This window comes from Amblyomma mixtum, chromosome 7 (genome assembly GCF_055824585.1).
Source record: "Amblyomma mixtum isolate Tamu chromosome 7, ASM5582458v1, whole genome shotgun sequence".
Taxonomy (NCBI): domain Eukaryota; kingdom Metazoa; phylum Arthropoda; class Arachnida; order Ixodida; family Ixodidae; genus Amblyomma; species Amblyomma mixtum.
The window spans coordinates 121,468,144-121,489,099 of NC_143018.1; the positions used below are offsets into that span (position 1 = coordinate 121,468,144).

A 20,956-nucleotide genomic window follows, 5' to 3' on the forward strand; every position below is an offset into this window, starting at 1 on the left:
ACATACTGTACGCATACTGGCGGATATGGAGCTTATCCCGGGATACTCTACGGTGTTTCTTTCAGCGTGTCGAAGTGCGCCCTCCTGGGACCAAACAACAGGGAGCCTGCATCGAGCAGACGGGCTTGAAGTCCAGTTTACTCGTCCCACGGTAGCCGTGCCGGGTTAGGTTGATCCGCGTCTGATTACCTATGGAAGGGAAGCAGCCGGGTGGCTAGCGTCCAGAGTGTGTGGCTCAGTGACAACGCATTGCATGGCGCTTCTTGAGTGCGCATTATGTAAAGGTGTGCACACGTGTGATATTCCGTGAGCGGTGCGGGTGATACGACCTGGAACGTGTGCAATCCTTACGTTCAAATCTTCTCGAATGGCGTAAGTTCAGAGCAATTCCTTTATTTTTTTGCCGCAGTAGCACTTCTAGGCGCATTTTCCGATTTCAGGCATACGTACGGACGTAGTTATTTTCAAAATATTGCGTGGACACTCTGGCAACTAAAGTGTTGCGAGGCGAAAGCCGAGGACACTGCCGTGAAGACTTCCGGTGGATGTGACGCCACACCGTACCCGTGGTTATATCGATACCAAAATTACACATCTTTCTGGAACCTTGAGTGTTATTTACGATTAATGGCACGTTTTCCATCTAATTTGTCTCAAATTCGATGTTTTTCCGGCCATTCTGTGACAATTTTCACTATGCCGTGACGACTTCCGGTGGATGCGACGTCACATCGTTCCCGTACGTGGCTACATCGACGTCCGCGCTGTTTGACATTTTTGCCTATAATTAATTACCTAATTATTCTACAGTCATCAAACTTGGCTTTAGGTTCATCTGTTCCTTTATCTGAAGCATTCATTGCTTTTCTTCTATCTTTTTTAGTTCCCGAGTTAGACGCGTGTGACACGCTTTGTTAACGGACGGACGCCAACCATTAAAGGCTTTCGCCCTAAAATACACGGCTTATGGTTTCAGTGCGCGGAGCCGCGGACTTGTCGCACCGTGGCGCTGCCACCTGCGTCGGGCGCTGCCTGCGAGAGTGCCTCGTGCGCCTCGTGTGCCTCGTGTGACGACAGCCATCTCCCTCACTCTCGCGCTGTCTTGTAACACGCCTGATGAGCTCTACAGATTTTCCCTACACAATAATTGGACGAATGTCCGTGGTGTCAGGGTAAACCGACCTTAGAGCATGTTGCATGGACCTGCAATAGGCAGACCCAAGCGTAGACAACCAAAGTGGGACGCTGAGGGAGCACTTCCTGGCCAGCCAGGACGAGGAAGCGCATCGATTTCTCGTACGCCTAGCCACGATGACAGCAGTCAAATGTGGCATCCTGGAAGAACGGTCGACCACGGCTCCCAGTGACCCGTGAGGGTCACGAAAATCTGAAATAAGTGGCAAGTAAAGTTTTTTGCACCCATCTATCTATCCAACTCTAAGGTGCAGCGTTCCTCGGTTTCGCCGCTGACACTCGCTGCTAAAGAAGGCAGCTGGATGTTCGCGGGTCTCCGTGCGCCGTGTCGGGAGCTCGACGTGCGTGCATCGCAGCGCGAAAAACTACTTTCATGGCAAGGTGCTTCCGCTTTGCCATGCTCGCTTGCCGTGCCGTTGCACCAAGTCTAGGGTCATGGAGCGATGAGATACGACGCATTGCAGTGGCGAGGCCTTGTTTCTCTTCTTTAAACTCCAGTCATACAAGAAGAAAATAAACATAAAACCATTGACGTTTCTGCAGCAATACGGGTTCCTTGTTCACAACAGGATGAAAACGAGAAGTGCTGCTGCATATGTAAGAAAAACGTTCCGTTTCGTGCGGATGCATATCTCTGGTAGATTGCCCCGTGTTATTTTAATCACTTGGCTTTTTATTTGTACATGAAGAAATTCCTGGAGCAGGCGAGTAGATAAAGGCTTTTCTTTTTCGAGTATGCCCGCGGCGTCCCAATCAATCAAGTGGCCCGTGTTTTTCTGGTGTTCAGCGGGAATCTTAGAAGTCACTTTTTCGTTCCTGACGTAACGCTGGTGTTCTTTGATACGTCTCTCGAAGTCCCCTGCTTCGCCTATATACGCTGCACCGCATCCTTTGCAAGAGATTTTGTAAATGACCCCAGGGTAGCTTGTCTTTTCAAGCGTGAGCCTTACCCGTACTAAATGATTTCTGAGCTCGCTGGATAGGACATGACAACTATATATGAGAGTTCACACTAACCTTACCGAGTTTTCATGGGCTTTACTTGCCTTAACGTAAGTGAAGCCAGTATTCACATGAAATTATTGCATCGACATAGTTTAAAGATGGTTTTCAGTAACATATCTCTTGCACTGTGGCCAATAGCTTGCATCAGTGAACTTGTATGTCGGATGTCCTTTATGCGCTTGAAGGAAACATTTCCTTAGAGCACTCTGTATCGTTTAGATATGGCGCTAGGCCTTGGTTATTTATTAATATTTTCAGGACATGTTGAGTGCACTGAATCCCTCAGTAGAAACAGACTGGAACGGCAACAACTATACTCTAGCAATGTTTTGCCACACAAGCTCCCGAAATTGAATTTATTTTCTCATTGCTCCGAGGCGCGGCAATACATTGACGACTGCGGCATGCACGTCTCCCAGGGTTGTACAGACCTCCGATTTCAGTTCCTACCCGCCTACTCAACCATCCAACCAATTAAGAATCTAGAAGTTACACGCCAACACGTGAACCGCTTCCACGCTTGCCTGAAATCTGCTGGCATCGCTCTCTCAAAGACACTTTTGAAGGAGGCCTCAGTATACAGGGTGTGTCACCTTAGACTGTACACAATTTTAACGCAATAGCGTTATGGGCCCGTGTCGCAGAAAAGCAGGTGTCGTCGTCGTCGTCGGTGGCGTTGGCCGTGAGCGAAAGATCGCAGAAGTATTAATAAATAAAATTCTTTCGGGTCATAGCTTGGATTATTCTACAAGGTTTTCATTGATCTAGTGTATTGACTACCAGGGCATGCAGGTTTTCGTCGGTACGGAAATGCGGCTATTTAAAAATAAGCTTTTCGAGTTAGAAGAGCGTTTTTTCCGGCATTCATTACCAGCGGTGTAGTACATCAGAATACCGGCGTGCTAACAGCAGTATGGTTAACTAATATTTAATACTTAACTGTTTCACTCTTACTGTTAGGCTCCCTAATTTTCGAGAAGCGTGTAACCCACCGTAATTTATGTCCATATCACTTTTTAAAATTGAGAAAACGCGGTTACTTCCACTGTAGTGGCCCAATAAGTTCTGACCATTTCGACGAGTGACGTGCACTGCAGTGGTTGCTTTGCCTGCAAGCTTCTCGAAGGCGCATACATTTGCGCGCGATGTATCCAAAATTTGTTGGGACACAGCGGCGAGGGCATATCTCGGCGCAATGAGGGTTGGCTCAATCACTCTCAAATTCACGGCCACTCGCACTTACACTGATGTCCACTCACATTTACAACCACTCGCTAACATTCCCATTCATGACCACTACAACTCACAAGTACTCACTCACACTCGCACCCATGTCGCTCCTCTCAACCACTCACTCAAACTCACACGCACAACCGCTCACTCACATTCACATTCATGTCCATTCACACTGACAGCCACTCATTCACACTTATGACCACTAACACTCATGATCACTCACGTACACTTACTACCACTCAGTCACAACCCCTCAATTGTACTCACAACCACTCACTCACACTCACAACCATTCGCTTACGCTCATGTGCACTAATTACAATAACGTTCACTCAACCTTAGCATAGCCTGAGTCGCACAGATGTGATGGTGAGACACCCGGTGCTCATTCAGTCTCTTTGGCCAATTTTCAGTTTGGATGCTCGAAGGAAGTGTTCGCTTATCACGAATCTTTCCGGAACCAATGTTACGCATGTGTGTTTCCGCGCTTCCTGCACAGGCGATAAGTGCCTGTTCAGCGTCAACAGCTAGGATGCTTAGACACGTTTTTGTATAGTGTTCAAGTAACAATATTAAGTTTTTCCTTGACTATGACGTGTCGGTGAGTATGCATGAACACCTTAGAGCCAAGTGACTACTATGAATACTTTTCGCTGCGTGGGAAATCGAGAATGTTTTTGAAACCCAGAGCGAGTTCCTCACGCGAAAGAAAATGGCTGGAATGGGCGCTAAATACATACAGACTTTTCCTGCGGAAAAATGATCCAAAGGGGAGTGAACGTTATCAGTCACTTTACAACAGCCTCTTCGGCTTACTTTGGGGCATAGTTAAAAGCAGGGCTGGCTTCGTCTAGCAAGAGCAGGTACGCATGACCGACATATGGACATTGCAGTACGTTGTCTGCGAAGCACATAATTCCTGTCTGAAGGAGGCCTGAGAAACCTGCGCAGTGTCCTCGCTTGAGGACTGTGCGTGCGAAGGGCTGCAGAGGCAGAGTGAGTGCGCTAAACTACACCTAGATATTCTGCTGTAGTCTGATGGGTTGTTGGTCGAGGAAACGTTGTTCGCGGCAGTATACGTATACAGCTACCGTCTGAGCCATTTTGCAGTGCATGCCCTTCTGAATCAAATGTTGCTGAGAAAAAGCCCTATCTCGAAGTTTTTAAAGGCAATCCATTCGTTTCAAAGGATTCCTTATGCTGTCCGATATTAGTGGGGACAGAATTGCTGAAATAGGAGCGCGCAAAAAGAAATTATTCAACTTACAATATTGAACATGTCAAGATAAAACATAATCTCATTCACACGCCCAGTTCACTCGCCAGTGCCGAGAATTTTGCTCTACAATTCAGAAACACGCCTTGCACAGATGCATCGAAAGGTTGCATGCCTTCGTTGACTTGGCAGGGCAGCCTGCGTTACTCGCACATGATGCAGACGGGAGCCTTTTCACGACCTTAAAAAAAAAACGGTTTTTTGTACTCTGGGGAAGAACGTTTAAGAGCTTAATCCTCAGCTCTATACTGTTCTCTGAGCAGTTAAGTGTCCACATGTCGGAACACTTCCACCTAATTATGAAAAGTTCCCCTCTGCTTCCCTACCGCTAACCCTTTATACCCCTGCCCCCACCGTCCGGTTCTGTTTTCCTCACATTTTTGGCAGTGGTGATCGTCGGGTGGTTTTTTTCCGCTGCCTTCTCAGTATCAGCAGTACTCAATAGCAGGATACTTTTAGGCGGAAGAAAAAATTTCGCCCCTAGCCACATCCTTGTGAGCTTTCGCTTGTACTGCTTTTCTTTTGTAGTCTTTTTCTCAATCGAAAATATGGCAATATTGACAGAAATTATATTTTAGACCCCTTTCCTAAGTACAGAAGAATCAAGTTCGAACTTTACGTTCAACCAATCGATAATTGTGCGGCCAATTTGGTGGCAACATTGTAACCACTGCCTAAAATCGCCGCAACGTTTCGTAACCATCAGCACGAAACAAGCATTTCTGGAGCATATTATAACATCAAATCTTACCACTTCGACTATCTCCTCAGCGTCAAAGCATCACAATGTCTCATATGATATGCACACAAGAAATAAAAGCCACATGCCTGATTTGGGACGGAGGGTTCCCTTTAGTACCTGATGGAAACGAGACGTCTGGCGTTACCTAAAAGCGCGCTTTGTTTTTGCGTCGTTTCCGGGGTTCCGGTGCGCTTGTGCAGTTCAAGAGCCGGGCCAGGAATGTCAGGTTCTTCGCGTTGGCAATGAAAGGTTCTGCCGGTTCCGAATCCGGTCTAATAAAAAAATTACGACCAGAGCAGAGCTCTACAATGCACACAATTGGGCACAGAAAAAACCTACGCGTCCACTGCGGTGATCGAGATCAAACCATACGCTAGTTATTGCTGAGAAGAGGGCAGTCATGGTATCAGCAGAAAGTATTGGAACTCTGCGCAGATTAGCCCGACTCGTGTGGAAGGCGTGATAAAAAACATATGTCTTTCTAGTAGTGGCAACGCGAAATTCCATCGAAGGATCTGACACATCCCGTAGCGGCTCATTGCACCAGCGAAGATCTTGGCCCCATGCCAGCGGTGAGCTAGTAAGGCACACATCAACGAAAGATTGCTATTCCCATGCCAGCGTTTTACTTTGCTTTAGGCGTCCAAAGACACCGGCATGAAGTCATGTGCTGTCTCGAGTGCGCTCTGAAGTGAATATTTGCTTTGCTCGGCTGTCAACAACAAAAATACCTAAGCGGATACCATCATCGAGAAACAAACATGGCAAACCCACCAATCACATCCATTCCCCCTAACTTCCTCTCACAACCACTCACAGCCACTCATATCCGCTCTTTTGGTACGTTCAACCCCCATAAACCATAAACCATCACATCTGCTCATCACTCATGTCCACTTACACTCACCTCTACTCACACTCTTCTCTCCTCAGACTCGCATCCACTCACTCACACTCGTGACCATTCACATTCACATCAGCTCTTTCAAACTCACACTCACGACCACTCACACAAACGACCACTCACTCACACTCACACTCACGTCCTTGAGTGTGAGTCAGCCGATATGAGTGCACTAATGAGTGAGTGTGTCGGCCTATGGACGAGGATAACCGCGTTTTCGAATTTGTAAAAACTGATATTGGTATTCATTACGGTCGGCTACCCGCCCCTCAATGATTAAGGAGCCTAATACTAATAGTTAAAAAGGTCAACCAAAAAGTCAATATTGGTCAACCAGCCTTCTGTTACACGTCTTAGCTATATTCTTATACACTACACCACTGACAGTGCTATGTTGAAAAAGCTGTTGTCTAACCAAAAAAGCTTGTTTTTTAAAATTGTGAAAAGTGTGTGAAACACCCTATACATAGCGCAAAGCAGCCATATGAAAAAGGCGGCATACAAACCGCACCTTCCGTTAAACTTGGATTGTCCTCATCCGTCCTGCTGAGAATAAGGTTTGTTTTGTATCAGAGTACGACATCTTCACCTGCCCGAAAACGATGGAAAGAGTTGGCCTATGAGGGGCCATGAACTTCCGTAGAAATGTACACGCCGGCCATATAAAGCATTTCAGTTTGTCCTCTTATGTCGGAGACAAGATACGCCTTGAAATGTTAACGTCACAGTCATCCTGCGCACGTCGATAACATGTTCTGCGCTGGATTTTGGGCACGAGCGCTCTCGCCATACGGTTCACTTGCTTAAAATTTGAAATTTGCTTAATCACCAATACCAGTTGACAATGTGGTAGCATTAGCTTTTTTTTGCTGGTTCAATCAAACTAACAATAATTGAAGCTCGTGGTTCGAATCTTTCGATGCCCGTGTGATGTGATGCATGCTCGTGAAAGGGCACTTCCACGCTCCTTTTGTTTTTCCACCAATCCGGCCAAGCGTACGAACCTGAACTCTGTGCGAGATGAGGCTGGCTCACACAGAGCTTCCCCTTCAGCGACACCTGAGCGACCATGCCTGAACCGCCGTTTGCCACAATGGTTCCCCGGACCCCCCGACCTGTGCGAACCACACGTGTAGTCACATCACCATCATCATCAGCCTGACTACGCCCACTGCGGGGCAAAGGCCTCTCCCATGTCTCTTCAATTAACCCTGTCTTTTGCCAGTCGCGGCCAACGTATCCCCGCAAACTCTTTAATCTTATCCGTCCACCTAACTTTCCACCGCACCTGCTACGCTTGCCTTCTTTTGGAAACCACTCCGTTACCCTTAAGGACCAGCGGTTATCTTGCTTTCGCGTTACATCCCTTGCTGAAGCCCATTTCTTCTTCTTCTTTATTTCGACCAGGATGTCATTAACCCGCATTTGTTGTCTCACCCACTCTGCCGCTTTCCGGTCTTTTAACGTTACATCTATCATTTTTCTTTTCACAGCTCGCTGCGTCGTCCATAACTTATGCCGAGCCCTCTTCGATAGCCTCCATGTTTTTGCCCAATACTTGAGTAACGGTAAGATACAGCTTTTGTATGCTTTTCTCTCACAAGGCACCAATAAACTTTGTTCTCTCTTTCTTTCGAACTTGGGCCCGCACCCGCAAGTGCCCGCGCTCTCTTCCTTTTGGACTCACTCGAGAGCGGACGGAAGTTGATGAAGGTGACGACATGCGAAGTAGTGCCGGAAAGGCTGAGTTATTAATGAACCGCTTCAGATAAGTCCGCATGAATTTTTTCCTTATTTGGATCTGCATCCCACACCGTGAGTATGTGCCATTGCCTCAGAGAAAACAACAACAACAACGGTTGACAGCTTAATAAACGGCATGTTAGGGTGCGGCGATTGGGTAGTGATAGGAAGCCGGAGACTGCCAAGCATTTTTTTTTTACTGCGCCGACGCAGTTCTTGATTGCCACCTCCAAGCGGACACTACGTAGCTACCTGAAACCCCCTTAGGTAGTCGTTTGCTTTCTCTAAAAAATCAAGACTATGTTCCGTAAGACATGTTCAAAGCTCTGAGCCTACAGGGTGTATAAGGAAATCACATGGTATCAGACGCTCTTACTAAATTGTCACCTCCGTTAGGGATTATTTTAACGAGACAGAGTTGAGGCTATCGTTCAGCAGAAAACCAGGCGTCCTTCCGGCGGCGTTGCGTCGAAAAATCCACGTGACACATGACGTTACGCGCGTGTGTATGGAATGAAAATGACTGCAAAGAGGTCTTGCAATGTGAATTAAAGGTAGGCGCATGTGTTAAAGGTCTTAGGTTTATGATGTACTGATACGTGTGCGGTGTTCGCTTAATTTGAAGCATGGTAATTTCGTATTAAAAGACTGAACTAGAGACTAGGGCAATGAGTGAGATAGTAATTGGAGTAAAATTAGATGCGTCAACTGAAATGTGAAAAATGTCAATGACAAGAATAAGAAAAATGTTCTTTGATGGCTGTGACAAATGTATGATTGTGAACAATTCGTATGGTGAACCATGCGCGCTAACACTAGACAATCCACGAAGAAGAGACAAACGCATTGACAGCCGCTACATTAGCAACTGATTTATTCTCCGTTAAACCACGCATACATACACCATTGCCCACCCTTGCGCAAGCAAACCAAATATGGACAAGTCATTCGAGAGAAGTTAACAACGACGCGAGCTGAGGAACTTATACTTTGCTGTGTAAAGGGAAAGGGACGGATCGCTAATCCAGTCTTGGGCTTTTTGAAGCGAATGCTTCACTACGGGACCTCGGGATTCAACAGTGCAGCGTGAAAATTTGACCTTCAGCTGAGTTAGAGGTCAAACCATGGAAAAGAAATTGAATCAATATACATGACTGGAAGTCCCACCCGCGGCTGCGCGAACCGATCTCTTTTAAGGGCCGCTCAGCGAGAGGCTATCGCCGCAGCCAACACGCCTCGTGTTAAACTGCACCACAATCTCGCGCTGTGCATTGAAGAGCGTCGTCTTCATCAACTTCCATCTGCTCCGTCCCGCAGCACTGCCTGCTCACCGTCGTCTTCTACGCGGCACGAGTCCGTGCTTTCGCTTCGATTCGAACGTAGTAAACATTCTCTGTAGTTTTTTCTCTTAATGTGATAAGCTTCACATTAAGCTTCACATGGCGCGAAACAACGAAGACAAGGGAGAAGAGAAGAAGACAGGCGGACTAGACAGGCGGCACGTCCGCCAGCACTCCCTCTATCGCATTACAAGAGAGCGAATTTCCAATATTAGAAAGTCTTGTGTGAGCTTGCCTTTGATTCTTTTTCCTTTATCCCTGTTTGTATATATTTCCGTGAATAAACCTTCAGTTGAAAGATAGCGCCTGTACTGTCCTCTTCTCCCTTGTCTTCATTGTTTAACGCTATGACGTATAGTTCGATCCAACTAGCCCAACGTTTCGTTATTCTAAGTTACATTAAGTTTCACAAGGAAATTTCAAGTAATTAATCATTTTTCCAAAGTATTTATTGTATTTCCATTATTGTTTAGAACCAGCAGTAACTTGCATTCGTGCGATTTCACGATAGTATTTGGTAATGTAATTTAGTTACTTTTCCCAAGTAATTTTTAAAAGTGTGCTGTACACAAGCAAAACACTCACGTTTAGCGACAAACGTGCCTGCACGCTTCCAGCTTCCACGCCGCTGCAATTGGTACCGACACCGACTTCTCACGCGCTTCTCCGCTGCCTGGTTGTTTAGTGCTCGTTGTTCTTGACAGAAAACTTAATGAGTAGCGCTCAGTTTCCCTGGCTGTTTCCTTTTCTCGTGGACACCATTCGTTGATGCCTTTTCCAAACGCGGAGTTTTTGCAGACGGCGTGTCATCTGCACAGACACGTCTGCTCCTTGTGTTTCTGCAAACGCCGCAAGCAGAGGACATGTAGACTTCGAGGGTCGAGCTGTGCGCACGCCTGACTTCTCGAGAACAGATGGGATAGGCTCCGTGCAGCGATCAGTCAATTAGTAAATACGAAATCACCAGGATGTACACTCAATATACACTCAGGATATACACTCAAAGCCTAACTTCGATGTTCGTATTTTCTTCTGGCCTTTTACGCACGTCGAGCTAGATCTTCGGGGGCTCTACGCCTCCGGCTGAAAATTTCCGTCCTCCTACAGGCCTTCAGCGTTTACATGACCCGCAACATCTGTGGCATGCGAAGCAATAAGACGAGGTGTTTATTAGTCTAACGGCCAATTATTTCTGATGTGTGACGTCAACACACCAAACGGTGCCCTCAACAAAGGTAAAGGCAGAAGCTCGGGCAAGTTGCTACAACATTCTAAACAAAGATATTTCGCTCCTGCCGGATTAGACTTGCCAGTCAGCGCGTTGTGTATCATTTCCGTTCTTCGTCCAGTGTTAAAGGGAACGACGAAAAGTCTCGGGCTCGCATGCGCATGCGCCGCGCACTTTGCATCGCGTATCCCCCCCACCCCCGCCTCGTACCAATTCAGACGACAGCCTTCTATCGCGTCTTCCTCCTCTCTTCTTTGCGTGCAGCTATTGGATTGGATTGGAGAAAATTTATTAAGGCGAAAGCCTTTAATGTCTCATCGTTGTAAGCAGCAGTTGTCGACAGAAATGTCACGCTTTTCAATGGGTCGAAACGGCCGTGACATCACAGTGGCGAATTTCAAACGGGGCCAATTGTACTTTGCCTAGTAACCATGCAACCAATTGAAGGGATCGTATAGTGATGCTCCAAGTAAGTGGGACTGAGCTTAGTTAATTGCTGAATTACACAGTTAGCCTAATTAAGTTTTCTAGTCAGGCCATATAAATAAATAAAACCGAGCAGGAAATTGGTCGAGCTCGGGAATCGAACCCCGGTCTTCGGTGTGCGAGACGAGCATGCTATCCACTCCGCCATGCCAGCTTTTTTTTCTTCAACATGGTATTTATTACAGCGAAGTAATGTTCTATGTACATGAACTATATACAAGCCATTATGAAAACAGTGTTAAACAATACATATTGAAAAGTCCATGCACTAGAAAAGGGGCAATGCAGAGCACATCACTAATAGTGAGTGCTACTGCGGTTCGTACTCAGTCTGGGCATACACGTCTCTTAGATGAACAACCAATCGACTGAAGTGATCCTTTGTAGACACAACAGGTTCACAGTGTCTGTCCATCATGCGGGTTTTCCAGAGGCTGTGCAGTCCAATCAGAAAGAACATGTCCAGGGGTTCGTCAACAAATGGCAGCGCAGTGAGATAGCGAACAGAATGTGGAGTCAGATGAATTCTTTTTTCAAAAGTGCGTTGCAGGATATCCCAGAAGAGGACTGCATCTTTGCAGCTGATGAAACAATGCTCAATTGTTTCTGGTTCATCACAAAGGCGGCAATTAACGGTAGACACAAAAATGCCCTTTTTATCTAACCATGTTCTAACGGGCAACGTACCGGTGTGTAACTTAAAGAAAAAGGTCTTTGTACACGGCGAGACTGGCATCTTACGTACTCTTTTGAGTACGTCATGCCCCGATAAACCAAAATACAGAGAGCGGTACATGGGCGGAGGGAAGAGCATACTAATCAAATCCTTATTCAACTTTTTCCACGACACTAAAAAAAGGAACTAAGGAGAAGAACGAACAAGTAGGAAACGGACAGCCAAAAAATTACGAGGAACTTTAGCCGCTAAAGTGCTGAAAGGCGAAAGCCTGAGTGCTGCATTCTGCTACGTGATTGTTCACTGCACATTTTGTTGGTGCATTAATTAACTGCCAATTAATGACGCTTAAGCTTCGCGTTTAGAAGTGGAACGCGACAGCGTGTTGTAGCGCTGCCACGGAGTCCAAGGAACGCCACCACCCGTTCGGCGCGATGCGTTGCCCTTTGAACGCAACGCTTTTTGAGGAAAGGAAATGGGGCTGTAATTCTCTGTCATCTCGGTGGACACCTGAGCCGCACCGTACAGGAAGGGAGGAAGTGTGAGTGAAAGAAGAAAGAGGGGCCGTAATGAAGAAAATGAAAATTGTATTTGAGGAAAGGAAATTACGCATTAACTGTCTCACATATCTGAGTAGACACTAGTCGAAAATTGTATTTGAGGAAAGGAAGTTGCGCAGTAACTGTCTCACATATTTCGGTGGACACCCGTCAAAATTCGCGCGCGGTGACGTCACGACAATTTGGACCAATCTGAAACGCGGACAATTACGCCTTGCTCGTCGGGAAATTGGTTTCCGAGGAAAGGGAATGTGTCTCTCATATCTCGGTGGACACCTAAACCTCACCGTAACGGGAAAGGAGGAAGATGGGAGTGAACGAAGACACCGTATTCACTAGACGCACCTTTGTTCATTCCAAACCATCGTGCTGGCATGGCGGAGTGGAAGCGTGCTCGACTCGCACTCCGGAGACCGGGGTTCGATTCCCAAGCTCGGCCAATTTCTTACTTGGTTTTATTTATTTATCTGGTCGGACTAGAAAGGTTAATTAGACTAATTAGTTAAGTAAGCAATTAACTAAACTCAAACTTACTTGGAGCATCACTATACGACCCCTTTAATTGCGATATAATAGCGCAGATTAAGACAGGACACACGAAGACACGAACAACACGAGCGCTTCGTGTCTTCGTGTGTCCTGTCTTAATCTGCGCTATTATATCGCTATGATCATGCACCAACAAGCCCAAAAAGCTACGCTTTTGACCCTTTAATTGGTTGCATGGTTAGTAGCCTAAGTACAATTGGCCCCAATTGAAATTCGCGCACTGTGACGTGACGACCGTTTCGACCAACTGAAAAGCGTGACATTCTCTGTCGACAGCTCCTGCTTACAACGAGGCTTCCGCCTTAATACACCTCTTGCGTTATGCCCCACAAACACGGACGGCACAAACATTGGAAGACACAATGAGGTTGGGTAAAACATGAACTAAATTTGTATGCAGGAATGAACGTACTATTGGGTGTGTAGTGTCACGGAAAAACATGAAACGTGACACTATCTGTCGGACATACAGGTGAACTAGACCAAGGCCGCCAGCGCTTACAGGCCGAAAAAGGTTATCACGCCTCATGGATTCAAAAGACGAATCCCACACAAAAGTAGCGAAAACCCTGTGAAAACGCTGGATGGGAAGTCTTGCGCAATGAATAATTTGCAGTACATAATATATTTTAGTGGCGAGAAACAGATTACAGGCGGTCGCCCTGCCAAAAATTGAGAGGCCATGGGGGACAAACGTTTGAGCATAGCGCTGAAGAGTTGACACGCGGGCTTTCCAATAATGTGCGCTATGCTTATAGGCACTCAAAGGGACGCCAAGGTACTTTGGTGGCCTGCATGTCCATGTTATACCAGCATATTCAGCAGGTGTCGAACCCCAGCTACCAAACCAAAGACCGCAACTCTTAGAGCGATTAGTCCGACTTCCTGACACCGAACCAAAGTCCTCCGTTAAACGAATAACCTCATCGATGCTTGGCTTATCAGTACAAAAAAACGCAAGGTCATCTGCATAAGCCAATACCTTCAGTTCGTGGCCCATTATTCGGACACCATTGACAGCTCTACTGTTTATAGCACTTAAGCAAAGTGGCTCCAAGTATAATGCGAACAGGAGCGGAGACAGTGGGCACCCTTGTTTCACCGAAGACTGAATTGGGACTGGTTGCGAGAGACAGCCATTAACAATCAAGCGCGTGGTACAGGATTTGTAACAAAGGCGTATGCCAGTAGAAAGTATTGAACCGAGATTGACGTGATTTAAAAGTGGAAAAAGAAATGAATGGCACACTCGATCAAATGCCTTTGCCAGGTCAATTTGCAGCATTGCTAATTGTTCTTGAGCGTCACTGCAATACTGCAACACCGTACGCGCTACATGTAGGTTAGATTGTATTGATCGTCCCCGCAAGCCACATGTTTGATGAGGCTCAATCAAAGTAGGCATTGCAAGCTGCAGCCGATTTGACAGTACTTTAGCAAAAATCTTATAATCCACATTTGAAAGCGTGATTGGTCTGAAGCCATCTACAAATCGAAGTTTTTCCTTATCCTCGGTTTTTGGTATAAAGGCAATATGACTTTTCGTAAATGACTGAGGTAGAAATTCAACATCAATACTTGTCTCAAAAATTTGGAGCATGACAGGGGCTAGAACGGATTTAAATGCCTCACAAAATTCTCCTGAGATGTCGTCAGGCCCCGGGGTTTTCGAAAGCGGCAATTGATCAATTGCATCTTGCAATTCACCCAAGCTTAAAGAGCCACTTATTGCCTTGCACTCATCCTCACTGAGTGGGTTAATTATGGACACCAATCGCGCTATATGATCATCATCAGCATTGCTAGACGTGGCAGCAAACAGAGCTATAATGGTTTTCAAACTCGGTAAATATGACATCTGTACTTGTGACCAGGGCACCACCACAGTCGAGCTCAGAAATTCGCTTGGCAGCCACGTGACGACGCTCATCTAGCAAGGCCTGTCTAGTAGGCTCCTCAGAGTGCAGAGCACGGTTGCTGCGGGATCGTACACGGGCCGCACGATAGCGTTCTGTATCAAACTTCTGAAGGTTGCACTTAACAGCACCAATTTCCTCTGTGTACAAGCCAGAAGCCTCACATTCAAGCGCATGCAGATTATAAAGACTCTGAAGTAACCGTTTCTCCTCACCATGCTTAAGATAAGACTTCACGGAGCCGATCTCAATAGCTATATGCTACGAACTTCTAGCTTAAACATCTCCCAAGCTGCAAATAATGGAACATCCATGACCAAGCAAGATTCCAAAGCTGTCATCACTCGCTGCTGAAAATGCTCATCATTTAGAAGCTCGGAATTAAGCTTCCGCAGTTCCCACTGTGGCTTAAATTTGGGATGGGCGCATTCTCCAATCCGCGCAATGACCATAGCATGATCTGAGAAAGAAACAGGCTTGACATCACATGAAATGTGCCGTTTAAGGAGATCTACGGAAACGTAAATGCGATCAAGGCGTGAATGTGAGGCTCCTCTGATGTATGTGAAGGCGGATGACAATCCGACATCAATTAAACCTGCGTTTTCGGTAATAGACAATAATATACCAGAGCTCTTATCGGCGTTTTGGTTAGGACCTGTGCGATCGCGTGGGTCGCACACACAGTTGAAGTCACCCATGAAAACGACATAACGATCACATCGTAGGAGATTTGCAATGTCATGAAAAAAAACTGCTCGTTGCACCGGATTATTTGAAGCGTACACATTGATAACCCTCCACGACTCGCCATGCAGTCGAAAGTCACAACATATCAGACGCCCTTCTATGTCAACCTGGTACTTAAAGTCAGAAATAGGTAGACTCTTCTTTAAGAAAAGAAAGCAACCTGCCGAAAGACCCACTGAGTGCGACACACAGACGTTGTAATCTGTTAGGAAAGGTCGCAGGGCTATCTCTGTATCCACTTCATTTTCTATCTTAGTTTCTTGAATAGCGGCAATGTCTAGCCGATTGCCCCAAAGCAATCGGCGTAACTGTACCTGTTTCTGCCTTGAACGGCGTCCACATATGTTAAGTGTTGCAACAGTCAACTGCTGGTTAGACGCCATGGTGGCTAACTTGAGCTTCAATCAGGCATCCACGATGTCTGGGGGCATCACTCCGGAAGGTGAGACCTCCCTAGAGTTAACGCCCATTCTCCTTGATCTGGAGCGCCGAGGAGGTTTCTTATTCTTAGACTTTCGACGGCGGGACTTGTGCTTGGCGGGGACACTGTCCTTCTCAGAGGAGGCAGAACTCGGAGACACACCGCGCTTCGAGGCCACACTTAAAATTTGCTCATCGGCATCACAGTTGCCGTCGGGGAGTGAAGTGCCAGGTTGGCACTCTGTTACCTGTGTGGCACATCCGGCAGGAGCCTCAGAAGATATAGCAGTGCAGGCACTCGGCGCCGGAGCCACACCGTCGTCCTTGTCTTCCTCTGGCCCACGCACAGCACAGGCACGTGCGCCAAGAGTGTCATCACTGACACTGCCTATAGCTGGAGCCTGCTCCGCCAGGCATCGACGCTCATCATCTGCAGCCAGCTGCTCCATCTGTGAAGGCTGGGTAGGCTCATGCTGCACAGCAGGAACGGGGCCAGACAGCGGGTCAGTAGTCGCTGAGTCAATGGGCGCAACGGCTGGCGTGCCACCAGCAGCATCCAAAAGTTCTGTTGCGTCCATCAAGTGCTCCTTTAATGCGTCGTCCATGGCACGGGTGCCACCGCGTAGCTTATCAGTATACGACACTGCGCACTCCTCTGTAGTATGGCCGAAACGCCGACAATCATCACACCGAGGAGTGCGGCAATGACGGCATATATGGCCAACCTTGTGGCAACGGAGACACAGTGGTGGCCTTCCTGGCACTAAAACCAGACATTGTACACCACAAATTGTCAAAATGTGAGGCACGTCGTTGACAGTGACGCCATCAGAAAGAGTCAAGGCAACGTCTCGATTCAAGGTGCGCATGCCCTCCATTTCTGGAACCCTCCAGTGCTCCACTGTGATGGACGTAATCGTTCCGCAAGCGCGAAGGGCGTCCCGAATGTAAAAATATTCAAGATGTTCTGGGAGCCAAAGTATCTTGAGATTTACTGTCTTCCGTTCCGGGTCAATCACTAGACAACGGCGGTTTTTCACTTGTAACTCCTGAGTGCTCACGAGCTTAGCTTTCGCTAACGCTGTCTTGCATGTTATCATCCATACGTGAGACATCTGAAACTGTCCGATAGAGCTGATGTCACAGAAGTCAATGACACCCCGTAAGGCATCTCTGAAGTCCTGGGCACGATAGGGACGGCCAGCAAGGTCCGCATGCAGAAATACGGAGTTAAAAACCAGCTTACCAGCAGGCAGACTGGGAAGAACAGTACGGTAAGTATTACTGGCAGCAGAAGCCGCAACAATACCTCGGCCTAGGGCCGATTTATCCATTTCTGCGGAGAGCATCAAAAACGCGACCGTTCGGAACGCCGTCTTCGTCTTTCTCCCTCCGCCATGCAAGCTCGATGGTTTGGAATGAACAAAGGCGCGTCTAGTGAATACGGTGCCTTCGCTCACTCCCATCCTCCTCCCTTCCCTTCCGGCGAGGTTTAGGTGTCCACCGAGATATGGGAGACAGATACATTTCCTTTCCTCAAAAACCAATTTACCGACGAGCGAGGCGTAGAACCGAATGAACAATGGCGTTCTATGGGCTCCCTGGCAGCGTTTCAAGATGCTGTCGCGTTCCACTCTTAGAGGCGAAGCTTAGCATCTTAACCACACATCAGCGACCACACTTTAGGTCAAAAAAGTGCCCCCCTGAGTTTTGACGGGTGTTCACCGAGATATGTGATGCAGTTACTGCGTAAATTTCTTTCCTCAAATACAATTTTGATTTCCTTCATTACGGGCCCTCTTTGTCATCTTTCACTCCCACTTCCTCCCTGCCTCTGCGGTGCGGTTCAGGTGTCCACCGAGATGACAGAGAATTACTGCGCCATTTCCTTTCCTCAAAAAGCGTTGCGTTCAAAAGGCAAGGCATCGCGCTGAACGGGTGGTGGAGTTCCGTGGACTCCCTGGCAGCGCTACAACAAGCTGTCGTGTTCCACTCCTAAAGGCGAAGCTTAAGCGTCATTAATTAGCAGTTAATTAGTATCAGGCATTAATCAGGAGTTAACCATTAATTAATGATTTGTAATCACTTAGTAATTAGTACTAAATTATATGTGACGCCACCAGTGCCACAGAAGCAGCAAAAGTGGTTCGGAAAACGCTTTCGCCTCTATGCACTTTAGACAGTCAAAGTGCCCCCTAAATTTTTTATCTAAAAGATCAGTGGGGCGGGATGAATGGCCCCCTAACGGAGGGCGACCTTTCCCACCCATTCCGCAAGCTTGGCATGCATGTTCTTGTCAGGCTCCCTCAGGACCTTCAGCCAGGCCTCGAACATAACCCATTTCGCAGTGATTCCGGCAGGCGGCGCAGCAGCAGCTCGCTCTGTGAAACAAAAGACGAAGAAAAGCAAATAGCGCCCACCAGGTTGGATTTCAATGTGTGGTCGTTAGCTGAAAAGAAAGCGGCCCGATATCCTTTTCTCTAGAACTGATTGCCATCGAACGATGTGGACGGTGCGGCTCAACCGTATTCCAGAGCTCCTCTACGGAACGTCGGTCATCATCGAAGGGAAGATTTACTCGTTGGGATATTTTGACGTCTGCTACCCGGACAGTAATGAAATCTCAGGCTACCCCGTCGACGTGTACGGCTTAGACCCCGTCTCGTACCGCTGGGATAGGATACAGACTCGTTCACTTCCCGAAGATGAGCCGATTAACATCATGGGCTACAGCATTGTAGCCTACGGCCACTGCGTCTACATGTGCGGCGGACAGCACAACAGGCCAGAGATCGCCGGCCTCTACCGCTTCGATACCGATGCCATGACATGGAGCCGTCCAGAGGTAAGGGGCGAAGTACCGAGAGTGAACATCAACCACTCGGCGTGCGTGCTTGGCCACCGGATGTACATTTTTGGGGGATTGCTCAGAGATTCATCGAACTTTGTACGTTTTTTGGATCTCGAGGCCCTAGAGTGGCATCGTGTCCCGACCAGCGGAGAGGCCCCCCTCGGGCGCTACTCCCACACAGCGACCGCCATTGGAACCCGCATGTACGTTTGGGGTGGCAACCTAGAAGGCTCACGACCCGACGACCCTTATGACAATTGCTTATACTATCTGGAAACGACCACTGCGACATGGGTGCGCCCACAAGTGCAAGGCTTGGCCCCAGAAGGACGCGAAGGTCACTCTGCGTTCGTGTACGGTAGAGAGCTGTATATCTTCGGTGGCTACAACGAAATGATGAACACCTACTTTGCAGATATGCACAAGTATGATACTGAGAAGTCGCGCTGGACCAAAGTGACGCCAAGTGGATCAGGCCCTTCTGCGAGGCACTCGCCCGGCTGCTGTGTGCTTGGAGAGAGGGTGCTGGTCTTCGGTGGCTTCGGGCCTCTACCCAGCCTTGAGGACGAAGAGCATCTGGAGGGAATTTCTGAGGAACAAGAGGAAATGAGGGACCTGCACGTGTTGCACTTAGCACCGACCCTGCAGAACTTGTGCATGCTTACTGTCATCGATGCAGGTCTGGATATGAGCGAATTACCAGAATTGATTATAAACGACATCAAGTCCATCAAATCAGGACAATCTTAATTACCGGGGTGTTGCACGTGAGCGTGATGGAGCGCCTTGGACAGAGCGACATGTGGCTGTACATTGGCTAACTAAAGTGACTGTAGGCGTATACACGCGGCTGAAACTTATCTTGTACTACCCTACGGCGTTTCTTTCGGCGTGTAGCAGTGCCCCTCCAGGGGTGGATCAACAGTGAGCCTGTGCATGCATCGAGAAGACAAGCTTGAAGTTGTGTTTTGTCGTCGCCCGGTAGCCGCGCCGTGTCAGGACGCTCTGCATGTGCTGTCCTATGGAATGAAATCAGCCGCGCTGTTAGCGCGCAGTGTTAACAGTGGCAACGCATGACACTGCGCTCCTTGAGCGTGCAGCATGTAAGAACGTGTACATATGCTACATTAGCTCAACGGTGGTGGTGATACGAGCGGAAAAGCGTTTAATCTCGGCGCCCAAGTCTTGCAGGTTGGCACGATTTCAGAGTAAGCTTTTTTCTGTAAAATTCTGTGCACATCATCGTTCCTGTGCTTGCTGCTGCTGCATATTTCTAACCGCTTTTCTTCCTGAGTTGCTGTGTTTGTGAATACATTTCTTCGATGTAATATTTCGATGTGTTTTCGCTGTGTAACGAAGTGCTTCTGAAGAATGCTGTTTTTCACAAGCTGCGAATGTGATTATGTGATTATTGATCTTATCTTAGCCCCGGAATCGCCATGACTAAGTCCGCTTTTAACGCTTTATATGGGAAGAGGAAAAAATTGGAAGTGCCAAACATGTCATGTTATAAGCTGCGAGGGGCGAAATAATCTTCCTAGTTTGCACAAGAAAAAGAGGCCCAGCTTAAAAGTGTTCGGACATAAGTAGGCAGCAAGCTTATCGGGATAGCCGAAATTAGCGAGATAATTATTCTATTTTTGATGGACATCTTCGACAAGGTTGAACAGCCTCTTCAATACCTGCCTGATCAATGTGATATGTATTTATTAGAGGTAAAACAAGAGTCAACTGGGACTGCAGCATTCAAAGAGAGGGCAGAGAAGGTTGAATCGGACCGCACCAATGTGGAAGTTGAGAAGATAAGACGGTGGGTAAAACATGAGGACACCCTTAAGTACCGCCTTAAGAGTATTGGGTGCCTTCAGCAGTCTGGGGTCCCCTGCGTATCACGTCCCAGACACGGTAATTCTCTACTTTACATTCATAGCTTACGGGGATGTGCCGCTGCTCCGACAGGCGGCTGTTTCAAACACAGCAACCGGCGGGGCTTGTAAGACCCTGGTCAGGGGTGAGAAACTCCGGTTAGTTTCGCTTTCACCTACTGCACCGCACCTGGCGACTGAAGGTGAACTTATAT

At 47.5% G+C, this 20,956-nt stretch overlaps 1 protein-coding gene across 1 annotated transcript; it reads left to right on the forward strand.

Annotated features, from left to right (window-relative positions):
• Positions 1 to 18,528: 18,528 nt before the first annotated feature.
• LOC149337365 (uncharacterized) lies at positions 18,529 to 19,567 on the forward strand. The gene is made up of 2 exons (XM_089554406.1): positions 18,529 to 18,870; positions 19,556 to 19,567. Exons 1-2 carry the CDS (start codon positions 18,529 to 18,531, stop codon positions 19,565 to 19,567), a joined length of 354 nt encoding a protein of 117 aa, XP_089410532.1.
• The last annotated feature ends 1,389 nt before the right edge of the window (positions 19,568 to 20,956 follow it).

Excerpts from the sequence above, each read along its gene's own strand:
- LOC149337365 (XM_089554406.1), top strand. The coding sequence starts at position 18,529 with ATGTGGACGGTGCGGCTCAACCGTATTCCAGAGCTCCTCTACGGAACG.